The 12,221-nt window shown below is 40.6% G+C and overlaps 1 protein-coding gene across 1 annotated transcript in view; it reads left to right on the forward strand.

Moving 5' to 3' along the window:
- LOC107124162 (plasma membrane calcium-transporting ATPase 2-like) overlaps positions 1-12,221 on the forward strand; it is a 265,585-nt gene that overhangs the window by 219,774 nt on the left and 33,590 nt on the right. Inside the window, 3 exon segments of the mRNA XM_015427552.1 lie at positions 2,430-2,536; positions 2,891-3,082; positions 10,482-10,695. Coding sequence (XP_015283038.1) covers positions 2,430-2,536; positions 2,891-3,082; positions 10,482-10,695 — 513 coding nt within the window.

The raw sequence follows: 12,221 nt of genomic DNA on the forward strand, positions 1-12,221 counted from the left end.
AGGTGTGTGTACTGTGTGAGCACTATTTGAATACTAATGAATTGAAATAAATATTTTGGTTCCAATATAATCTCCGTATATAAATGTTAACATACATGTAATAGACTTGGACCTTTGTCTTAACATTATCTGAGTATTTTGAATGCTGAATCCCTCAATAAAATAGAGTCTCAGTTATTTTGTTAGTTGTTATGAGAGAGAAAAATAGAGTCTCAGACGGCAGCAGTTTTTTTTCCTGCTCTTACTAAAGAGTTGAAGGTTGGAGACTACCTTTTGCTCTGTTATTACAAATAGTAAATACATTGATAAACCCACAGATCTTTCAGCTACAGTATTTTGGATTGCAGATAAGAAGCTCCATAACGAATTGCTCTCTAGGCCAAAAAGGGTGTGTGTGTGAAAAATAGCATGTCAGTCTGAACATAGGTATACTATCTTACTTTGTTGTTTGTCAGTTTGACTTCAATGGACATAGAATGGTGCTGCTTGGAACTAGCACTTGGACTTTCCTGCATCCATTTATTTCACAAGTTCTCCTCGGATAATATTCATAATCTTGCCTTTCTATATGCTCACATCTGTATGTAACCATTCTGCAAGCAGGGTTTAATATCTGAAGTTGAGCACTAATGTAATACTGGAGTAAAATGAGTGAATTGGAAAAGAAGTAAATGTATCTCAGATGAACAGAGAAAACAGATCTCTGTGTAACTATTGTGATTGAATTAAACAGGCCCATGTACACTGTGCGCCAGAGCAGAATCTAAGCAAATGAGAAGTCAGATTTTCTGCAGTTAATTTTTTATATGGTCCAGTTCCTAACCTGTTTAAATGCTACTTGGATTCTGCAGACTCTACCCAGGGTGAGAAAAGAAGCAAGTTTTTATCTCAAGTGACCTTCTCTTTTCCTGTTCTCTCCGCATATGCAGAATGTAATGAGTCAAGCATGAGCTCTCATAGTTAGTGGAATGATCTCCCTGACCCTGTGTGAGAGATCTTGTGACCATGTTCAGTGGAAGTGGCATGGAAATAATAGCTTAAAACCAACGCAGGGTGGTTACACTCTGATAATTCTTCCCAACCACCTACGCACACATAAATACATATACATGCTCCCACCATCACTGAGAAAATTGATATTTAGACATAACTTCACATGCTGCTTTTTGTGATGATATACCATTATTATAATGCAAAGTACAGGAAACATGTTGAAATGTATGTATTTCTGATGATCATTGAAAATATCTTGGGCTCCCTCTTCTACCTTGCTGAAAATGCCAGTCCATTGTTAATCCTAACTTCATTGGCACATTGATGCCCTCTGGTGGTCATTATAAAGAAAAAAACCCCAAGGGACTAGAAATACCTCTAGATGTAATACCAGTGTTGCAAATCTAAATATTAATATCTGGACAACTTTCTATCTTTTTGAAAACTCACAAGATTGGATCCTGTGGTTCCGTTTTGCTAACATACAGAAGAGCATCTTGCATCAGCTGAAGGATGCTTGTGCTAGAGGAAAATGCCACTTTAACAGAATGGATCTAGTGGATCCAGCCCATAATAACTCGCTTCTTAGAACAACGTGTTCTTAGATATTAGGATTGAAAGCATGGAAATGAAACCCAAGGGACCAGCTTCTACCTGTCTCATCTGCTGTTACCAGTGTGGAACATTTCGTGTATGTTACTGTCAGGGGTCATTTCATAGAAAAAGAGGTACAGGAGCTCATTAGCATAACTCATTAGCATGACTTATTTGCATATGCCACACACCCTGACATCACCGGAAGTGTGTCAGAGGGCAACACCCACCACTCAGGCTCGACTGGACTGTTTTGGATTGCTAGCTATTGGGGGGGGGACATGCAGATCTGTCCTCGCAGAGGAGGGAGAGCTTGTACCTGAATAAAACTTGGTCTTAAAGGTGACACTGGACTGTTTTGGGCCGGGGGGAGCTCTGCAACTTACCTGGCTGCTTCTTGCTCTGACTGAGGGCCACTGGGAGCAGGGGGTGGGGCTTGTTGCATGTGCCCGCCCCTGGGCTCTTTACTGCCGGAGCTCCGCTCCTGTGCGCTCCTGCAGGAAATGACCCCTGGTTACTGTAAGCTTCCGCCCATGGACCAAGAAATTGACTGAGAGGGCAAGGCTGAACAAGAAAAGCATGTCTCAAGGAGTACCAATTTATCTGAGTAGTAGATACAAATAGTTTGGCTAATGGGAGACCAGTTGCAGAGAACCAGTGTCCCTAACACCAAATTGTAGGTCTTACCATGTTGCCAGATATGTATCACTTCAAGGGCTGCCAACAAGTTGTCCACCTGCGGTAATGCTTTTACCTCCCTTTGAATCAGCAGGTAGCAGCACCAGTTATGAAATCTTATTTAAGCCACACAGTTACTTAAAATGTGTTGCTCTATTTTGCAGGTATTATTGACAGCACACAAGTGGAGCAAAGGCAGGTTGTAGCAGTGACTGGTGATGGAACTAACGACGGACCAGCACTTAAGAAAGCAGATGTTGGCTTTGCAATGGTATGTCTGAGAACATGCTCATCATTGGGATTAAGTGGAATAGTCACCTGCTTTTATTGTGAAGTTGAAAGTGATGGTGTGTTGGGGGCAAATTTTACCCAGATTATCTTTTATGACAACAATATTCACCTTTTTTTTTTGGCAAGCCTATTCCATTGTCCCTCAACCTACTGCTGTTTTAGGCCTACTTTTCCTTATTATTTCATAATTAGCTCAGTCTTTGGGAGAACAGATGCAAGGGTGATTCCAAGCAGCTGGGAACAAGTGGTGTTATTCTTTGGTATGGACAGATTTAAATGTCTTTCTCTCGTTGTGCTAATACGTTTTCCTTGCCATCACTTCCACATTTTTCAGGGTATTGCAGGAACTGACGTGGCAAAGGAAGCATCTGATATTATCCTAACAGATGACAATTTCAGTAGCATTGTGAAAGCTGTAATGTGGGGTCGTAACGTTTATGACAGTATCTCCAAGTTCCTGCAGTTCCAGCTCACAGTCAATGTGGTGGCCGTGATTGTTGCTTTCACTGGTGCTTGCATTACCCAGGTAAGGCTGAGTGTGTATGTTGCTAAACAGATGAGAATCAGCAGTGGGTACATAGAAGCCAATCCTGTCAACAATGGTGGTGTAGAGGCTGGGGCTGGGAGGGTCTTGTGGATGCTACCTAATATAAGGACCCCATACCTGAATCTGGTCTGACTTGAACAAGCTCCTCCTCCTCCTCTTCTTGCAAAAATTTCTAATATATTATCCTACCTCAATCAATTTCATTTGTATTAATTGTTTGTTTGGCAGTAAGTACAATCAACAGGACGGGACATCCAATGAACATCCAATAAAGTTTGGACTACTAAAATCAGAAAACAAACAGAGATCTTAAACAGAGCTGAAACAAAGCATGAGCTTTTAAACGTGATTACGTGGTGTAGAAATTGCCTAATCTGGAGCATGCTTACAGTGATACAGTAATACAGCAATACAGTAGTGTAGGCCATAGTCCCAATCTATTACAGTACAGTCCTAACAACCTTCGCAAAAAAAAAAGTCATCCTCTTGAATAATTCCATTTTGCATAGCATGTGGAAAGCCAGGAGAGTAGGAGCTTTCCTGATCTCATCAGGAGGGTCATTCCATAAGGTGGGGGCCACAACAGAGATTTTTTTATTAATATATAGAAATTACAGAAAATGGCAACCCCTGGATTGGCATTGCAACTGGCCACCGTGTTGGCCCTGACAACACACCCCAGCTCTGGGACTGTTGTGTATTTGCCTTGAGCCAGGACTCTAAAAACACAGGAAAAAATACATTTTCCTCTAATAATATTGCAGGGAATTAGGAATCACTTCTCAAAATGAATTTGGGAATGAACTAAGTTGATGAACTCTGATGAACTCAATTGCCTTCACATTCCTGAAACATACTATCAGCACTTGAGCATTCAGTAACTGTCTTATATGACAAAGTGTGCCTGCATACAAAAGCTTATACCCAGAATTAAACTTTGTTGGTCTTAAAGGTGCCACTGGACTCAAACGTTGTTCTGCTGCTTCAGACCAACATGGCTCCCCCGCCTGAATCTGGCTTATCTAATGAAAATCAGATTTAAATGTGACCAGAAACAGATTCTATTATAAATCTTTTTTGAAATTATTTCTTGTCATCTGATAGCTGGCTTGACTTTCTAATTTATTAAATAATAGGAAAGATGGAAAAATGGATTTGACAAAGAAGTATACACAGGCATGATCTTGGATGTGTCATGCTAAAATAGGAGGTGGAACCTCTGTGAAGAGTACTGCTATTTCTCAATAGAGTATACCGTTCACTCAGGAGCAACAGGAAAATTCAGTCTCTGGGAGGAAAATAATGAATAAGTTATTAGGTATACTGTAAAGAATAAGTTTACCTTGTCATCATGATATGGTCAAGTGAAACCTGAGGCTGTCTGTATTAGAAGCCACAAAGCTGGAACTCCTCCCAAATTACTCTTCTAAATTTTTCAAACTGTTCTAAGGTTAGAACTATTTATTTATTCTTGGGGCTTGGGTTCAGTTGCAGACCTGTGGGTCTTCTGGGCTGGGAAAGCTCAAGCTGCTCGTGCTAATTACTGCAGTAAAATAGAACCAAATATAAGGGGAACCTGTTCACCGGGCTATGTTTTAACCAATCTGTAGTATTTCTTTGAGCCACAAACAGAAACAGGACAGCCATAGTTCTGGGCATTCCTGGGAGCATATTCACGTGTGATCTAGGCTGTACTAAACTGCCTTGCCTTCTTTAAGTAGCTATGGGGAGGGAAAGATTGCAAAACAAAAACCAGAGGATTTTGCCTTTACCCTTCAGAAAGTTCCAAGGTATACTGGCAGCATGCTTTATTTATGTAAGTGGGTACAGTCCATCCCTACCCTCATCTCCCTTGCCCATCTGAACATGTGAGAAAGAATCTGCCTGGTCGGGCATTGGTTGCAGGAGCACTGCAGTACATAGTCTACAACATTTTCAAAGGGGGGAGGACCATACAGGCATTTAGTCCTCCCTAGAACTTGCCAATCAAGGACCATGAGAGAGGGGAAGGAAGCAAGAGCTCACTGAGCCTGTGATGGTCTTCTCATGCATGTTGTTCTCACTACTACTGACTGGAAGAATCAGATACAGAATAGTAGATATGTAATGTAACTTGCTTGTCTTTTGATTAATAGCTCTGTGCTCCATGCTTGCAGAATCTTGTCAAAGAAGCCATGTACTTTTATTGATGCAATTCATTTTGTGTTGTGTCATTTGCTTGAAAATTGGGTTTAGGCATATAGTACAATGCTATTATTTTGTTAAAATGAAAATTATTAAAATATTTAAAATACAGACAGTATAATCAATGATTGAATTATGAATCCTGCAGACCTATGGGGTTACATATGTTTAGCTGCATTTCTGTGGAATGCTGCATATTTATAAAGTACTTCCCATAATCCTGTTGCAATATTCCCATAATTCCCATTGCAATCAGTGAAATCTGTACATGCGTAGTCTGCAATTCAGGGCTCTTTTTGTAGCAGGAACTCTTTTGCATATTAGGCGACACACCCATAATGTAGCCAATCCTCCAAGAGCTTACAGTAGTACCTGTAAGAAGAACTGTGTAAGCTCTTGGAGGATTGGCTACATTAGGGGTGTGTCGTCTAATATGCAAAGGAGTTCCTGCTACAAAAAGAGCTCCAATTGCATACCAAACAGAATTTCCAATGTAAGCATAAAAATATAGTGTGTTGCATCTTAAGGTTCTTTTCTAATAAGTAAAGAACTGGGAGGGATCTTACAGTTCAAACAAATCCCAGCATGGAATGTAACAGTGACTATGTATCAAGAGGAACACTGATGTGCTTAGCACCTTTCTCTAACTCATATGTCAACCTGCTTTCCAAGTTTAGATAATCTTCTTTTTAAAAGAGGATCACTCTCTTTGCGAACATCTTCCAAGGTCTGGCTTTTTAAAAAAATCTGTGAAATGTTGACTTTAGGTGGATCACAACATCAACACATTTTCTTTGAGGCCACATTAAAAAAGAATTCCCCATTAGCTTTGTTGTTGTTCAGTCACGCAGTCAAGTCCAACTCTTCATGACCCCATGGACCACATCACGCCAGGCCCTCCTGTCTTCCGTCGTGCTCCAGAGTTTGCTTAATTTCATGTTTGTTGCCTCGATAACACTGTCTAACCATCTCATCCTTTGCTGTCCCCTTCTTCTTTGACCTTCAGTCTTTCCCAGCATCAGGGTGGCCAAAGTATTTGAGCTTCAGCTTCAGTATCTGGCCTTCTAGGGAACAGTCAGGGTTGATTTCTTTTAGGATTAGCTACCAAAACAAAAAAAATTCTTCTGCCATTTAGTTAGTGAGTCATAGACTGTGAGAATACCCTGAATTAGCATCTCACCTTTTAGCTCTTGTGCAGTGTAACTGACTTGCATGTTTAATGGGGGACTAAATTCATATTCAAACACATGTTGGTTAGCTTCTTAGGAACTAATCAGGATGAGAGACAGCGGCACTGGAAATTCCATTCTGCCAGGTGCCAAAACTAATGTGTGTTTAATGCTTAGGCTTGGTTTTAGAATGAGATTTTACACTTGACTGAACTGTGTAGCTCAATAGATGACAGATAATTATTAGAGGCACCTTAGCAACGTTGGGCAATTGGCACTGTGAAACAGTGAGACCGCATTGCTGTGCCAAAAGTGATGGCTGCCAATTATACACTGTAATTTAGAGGATGATCAAAGTAAGAAACTGGCTTTTCATTATATACTGGAGGTCCCGTGGGTTTTCACTGACACTTGTACAACAGATACTTTTTTATAGCTACAAATACAGATTTCACTCGGGAAGAAAACACAGGGAAGGGGTGAGCACTTTAAGCAATCAGTTTTTGGGGAAAAACACTACCTACAGCCCTAATTAGAGCTACATCGTCTAAGTTGATGACTTCAAGCGACTTAGAAAGATGTACCTTTGTTTATGATTGAACTGTAATTTTTGCAACACATTTCCTTGAGTGTCGCATGAAAATGATTTCTAACTTTCATTTGCTACCAAGGCAAGAAAGATTCTTCAGTCATTCAGTCAGTATGTGTACAGGACTGCCCACCCAGGCCAGTCCGGGGATGGGAGGGAACCCTGTACTTTTTCAGTACATTAAACAACAAATCACGAGATGGTCTATACCCTCTCTGGTTTCACAACAATGTGCCACCAGAACCTCTACAGTAGTTCCCCCCAACCTGAGATTAGAGGTTCAAACTCTCAGTTGGTATCTGGAACTTAACACATTAGGACCTCACTCAGAGATGCACACTCTTACCAAGGTAGCGTATGTGGTCAGGGTTAGCCACCAGATTTAGACTTGGAACTCAGGTACAACATCAGAGACCATTTAGAAATAAGAATAATTTTTATTCAGTACAGACCTTAGCATAGACTACCAGAGATTACAAAAATAACAAGCCTAAGGCGATTTGCCTTAACTACACAATAAAAGATACATATTTACCAAGTTCAGGAACATCCAAACAGTCCAAGGGATTTTGAAGGAAAAATCCATCTTTGCCCAACCATGTGGTCCAATTCATAAAGCAGTTCTTTGTCTCCCAAGAGATAGCATTTCCAGGTGCAATAAACAGACACTGACCGGGGAGAGCGCAAGAGCAAGAGAGCTCACTCCCCTCAGGATCAATCAATTAAACCCCAATCTAGTCATGATTAGCTGTGGCCATCCAGCCAACCACAAGTGGACAGGGGTGTGCCCAATTGTTGGTTGTCATAGCTGCAACATAGGATTGGCTAGAAGTTTGGAGCCCCTCCTGCAGTCAGCACCAAACTCCAGCTACTTCATTTAGTACGTGACTTGTCGCATGTGGGCCAGAAAGTATAGCCATGAGGTCTGGCTTTTGGCATGAAAGTGTGAAAGAATGTGGGTTTATGGCATGGCTATTGAGGCCATTTGACTTCAACAGGAAACAAGACACAGCATGTTGTCAGAAAGACATTACAGGAGAAGGCAGGAGACTTTAGAAATCAATATTTCTATACAGTATGCATGTGAGCACTTCCTTTACAAGTCTATATAGATGTTGAATTGTTCACCGAAGGGACACAAATGTCTGCCTTTTTGTCATTCAGAAGGAGCAACAAACGGCAGCCTTACAGGCCATATTCAGACTTCAGGCATGTTGGTGCAGTACATAGTATCTGGCTAGAGCTTAGCTTTCATTCTAAATCTCCCTTTGTTCTTCAGGCCCATTTATTATGCTCTCAGTTACATTGTTTCTGAAGGATGATACTGGTTTTCCGGTTAAACAGTCATCTCAGGCACAAGAGTCATTTGTGCATCTGCATAGTTGCTACCAATATAATATACAGCCTTTTGTGTGGCAGATTTAAGCTGAACAAAAAAGTTGTCAGAGGGCTGGTGAGCTAATCTTCTAAACCTGTGCAGAAGTAAACAGTATCTTATGCTGCTTCAGTAGCAGCAGCACCTTGTGCTGAGCTAACAAGACAAGAGTGAAGCAGCACAAATTCTGTGTTTGGGATTGTCGCCTGGCAAAAATCCCACTAGCTCCAAGGCCTGTTTAACACATGCAAGACAATGACGTGGGAGTGATGTGTCAGAGCCCTGAGGTGTTGGAATAGACTGCACCTGTTTAGACAGCAAGTTATAGATTCCGGCTTTGAATGTTTCTTCCCATTAAAAACACCATGTAATAGGAGGCTGCCTTCAGAACGACGTACTGAGGGAACATTTATTGCCTACAGTATGAATGTACAATGGGATGCAAGTTACAGTTTAGATTTCTTTGTTGCAAAAATTACAGCTCAATCATAAACTTTATTTCAAGCGGCATCAACATTGTATTGTCGGCATTCAGTGTTGTGGGTCACTACTGATGTAATTTTCACTACTTGTGTTTAAACAAGAAACACTGTTGTTACCGTGACCTGTTTTAGGTTGAAGACCAAAAAAAAAAAAAAAATGGAAAAGCTATACAAGTGAATTTTAAAATGTACCTTAGGATGGTTTATATGCAAGTCCACTGATTCATTTTATTTATTACTGAATTTTTTTGCCCCAGTTTTTTCCTACACTGGAGACTCAAGGCATCTTACAAAATGAGGCACACACAAAAACAAAATACAGTTTAAATAAAAGCATCCAGCATGTGCTCCCAGTATGCCATGGAGATGAAGATAAGCCACAAGGTCATCCCAGTCTAGTGCCGCTTCTGCCTCTATAGCTCACATAGAGCCATGGCTGCAAATTTAATTCTTTCTCTTCATTTTGTGTCTTTGGCCTTGCCCACTTTTAAATTACCTCTCCAAATGCAGTCTTATTCAGCTGATAAATCATTATACTTCATTACTTAAGGAAGGATACTGAGAATAAACTATTATTTAAATAAATGAATAAATGTATTTTAATAGGATTCGTTTCCTCCACTTAGATCTGAATTAGGTTCTTATTTTTTAAAAGGATAGCCCATTCTAAAGCAGTACATGACTTCAGCTTTCTTCCTAACAGATTCAGTGAGCAAATAGCTCCTTCTAGTGGTTGTTTCGGTTCTTACTAGCTAACAGAACAATATCTGCCAGCTTGCCCAGGATTTTGGGTTTCAGGTTTTGTAGAATGTCTGTTGTGTTGTAACAGGCTTGTTTCTCTTTACCACTCAGAGCCAATGTAGTAATAAGTGTCAGACAGAGAGCACCACCAGGCAATGCCTTCATATCAGTAGCAGCTGCTGCCAGGGATGTGTAGTGCTAGCATGGATACTAGGTGATAAGGAACTTTTAATCGTTATACCTACATACACATGATGTGACAAGAAAAATCATTTTTCTGATTTCTCTGAGTGCAGGTTGTAATATATAAATTAAATATCATTATCTGTTAAACTTTAGCCTGTTTTAAGTAAAACTTTAGCCTGTTTTAAGTTCGGGGGGGCACTTAATATGGTGAAAGTAATGGATGTGGCAGGCACAGTTTTGATTGCCTTCTTGGCAATGCTTGACTAGCACAAGACATTTTCATAACCTCACGGCAAAGTTATTGTGAGGATTAAAAAAATAAATTTAGAATTTTAAAGCACTTTGTAAGCAAAAAGGTTGTACAGAAATGATTGATAGAGATACTAAGTAAATTGTATGTATAATTTTAGATTTATATGCTCTTCTTTCCTCCCCAGTGGGGACCAAAAGAAGCTTATAAAATTGTCCTTCTCTCCTTTTCACAGCAAACACCCTGTGAGACAGGGCAGGCTAAGAGAGAATGACTTGCCCAAAGTCATCCATTGCGTTTTGAGAGAGAACTGGAAATCTGAACCTGGGTTTCCCAGATCCTAATCTAACCACTACACCATGCTGACATGGAGATTTTTCTTTCTATATTCTCTCTTTTAAGGATTCCCCGTTGAAAGCTGTACAGATGCTATGGGTCAATCTGATTATGGACACCTTTGCCTCTCTTGCTCTGGCAACAGAACCTCCCACAGAATCCCTCTTGCTCAGGAGACCATATGGCAGAAACAAGCCTCTTATCTCACGCACCATGATGAAGAACATCCTGGGGCATGCTGTATACCAGCTCACTCTCATTTTTACTCTTCTCTTTGTTGGTAAGCTCAGTTAATTTTCATCCCCCAACACGTCCGATTTAGATCATAACATTAGACTATAGGTACAATCTCCCTTCACAAGTTTTAGTGGTAAGTATTGTATAAACATTAAATGTGTTAAGGAAAGAAACTGATTTATGGATTTATATTTGCTGCCAAACACTACATGGACTGTGCACACACACACACATAGGCTAAAAGAAAGCTGTACAAATAACCTGTTGTGACATTACACAGAGAAGGTGCCTGCACAAAGCCTTACATGTGAATAGGTTTTCAGCCACACTGCCAGCCTGGTGAAGGGAAGCACACATCTTCATATTGTCAGCAAAAGGACAACCTAAGGAGAAACAGCCCCCATTGTTGAACTGTCTGCTGTCACGTATTCTGCATCTCTGCTTTATTTCTGAATGACATTTCCTGATAGATGGACCCTTTTTATGACCTGGGAATGGCCAAGCTTCATCTGCACATCAAGGAGATTCCTTGACGCCAAGTTTCACACTTGCCCAGATGCCATCCCTTCTGAGTTAGATCTTAAGTTACAATATTGGGCAACCCTTTTAGGTTGCCACCCCTTAGTACACGCAGCCAATGAGATTAGTTTTGGGGTGGACTAACAGGTAGGTGGGTCCACGGGTCGGCTCAGCTGCCACCAACCCAAAGATCCACCTATAAAAGACAAGGGCCAGTCACTTGGCCCTTGCTAGCCGCATCCCCTCAACACCCCCTGTCTGCTTTCATTCCCCTTTTGTCCAGCTTCCTATACCCAAACCCTTATCTCCACTTGATCTCTTGGTCTGCAGCCAAGAGACCCACACAAGCTGGCTGGTTCTAGCTGTGTGTTCAATTCCCCTAGAATTCTTTTCTCCCCATCCATTCTTCATTGGAATTGACAAGCTTCAGGACAGATAAGTATTGCTCTCCATCACCCTACCTGCTAATGCAAAGGTGATTCTTTGTAATTCTGTATTTCTAAGTAACTTGATTGAACGTGTGTGAGTATCAGTATTGTGTGTATGTGATTTATATATTCTTAAGTAAAAGACAATTATTTTGAACAACACCAGCCTCGACTCCTTCTACTGGTAACCCCTGGGCAGGATTTGGACCTTGGTATAGCTGGCAAGCACCCAGATTAAAATTTGCCAACTGCTGTAGATAAAGCAGTTCGGCTAACAAATGTGTGTTGCATGCCATATTTACACCTGAAAATGAGACCAAAAATGGAGTCCCATTCATAAGAAATTATGAAGTAGTTTTGTATTCTAAACATCAGGCATAATCCAGAGAGCTACTATACGTGTACGTTGGGAGTTTTCACAAATGCAGTGGAACTTTTGATATCTTATTGCATATCCCAATCTGGTTTTGATATGAGCTTTGAAATATGGATTTTAATTGCTAATAATAATAACTGAAATTGTCTGCTTTTGCTATTAATAATGAGAGTATTCCAAGCTGGACCCATTTTTGCACAATCACAGTTTGCATTCCATAGACCAGGCAGCTGAGGCTTGTAATCA

Source organism: Gekko japonicus, unplaced genomic scaffold, assembly GCF_001447785.1.
Source record: "Gekko japonicus isolate JY-2015 unplaced genomic scaffold, Gekko_japonicus_V1.1 scaffold354, whole genome shotgun sequence".
Classification (NCBI taxonomy): Eukaryota; Metazoa; Chordata; class Lepidosauria; order Squamata; family Gekkonidae; genus Gekko; species Gekko japonicus.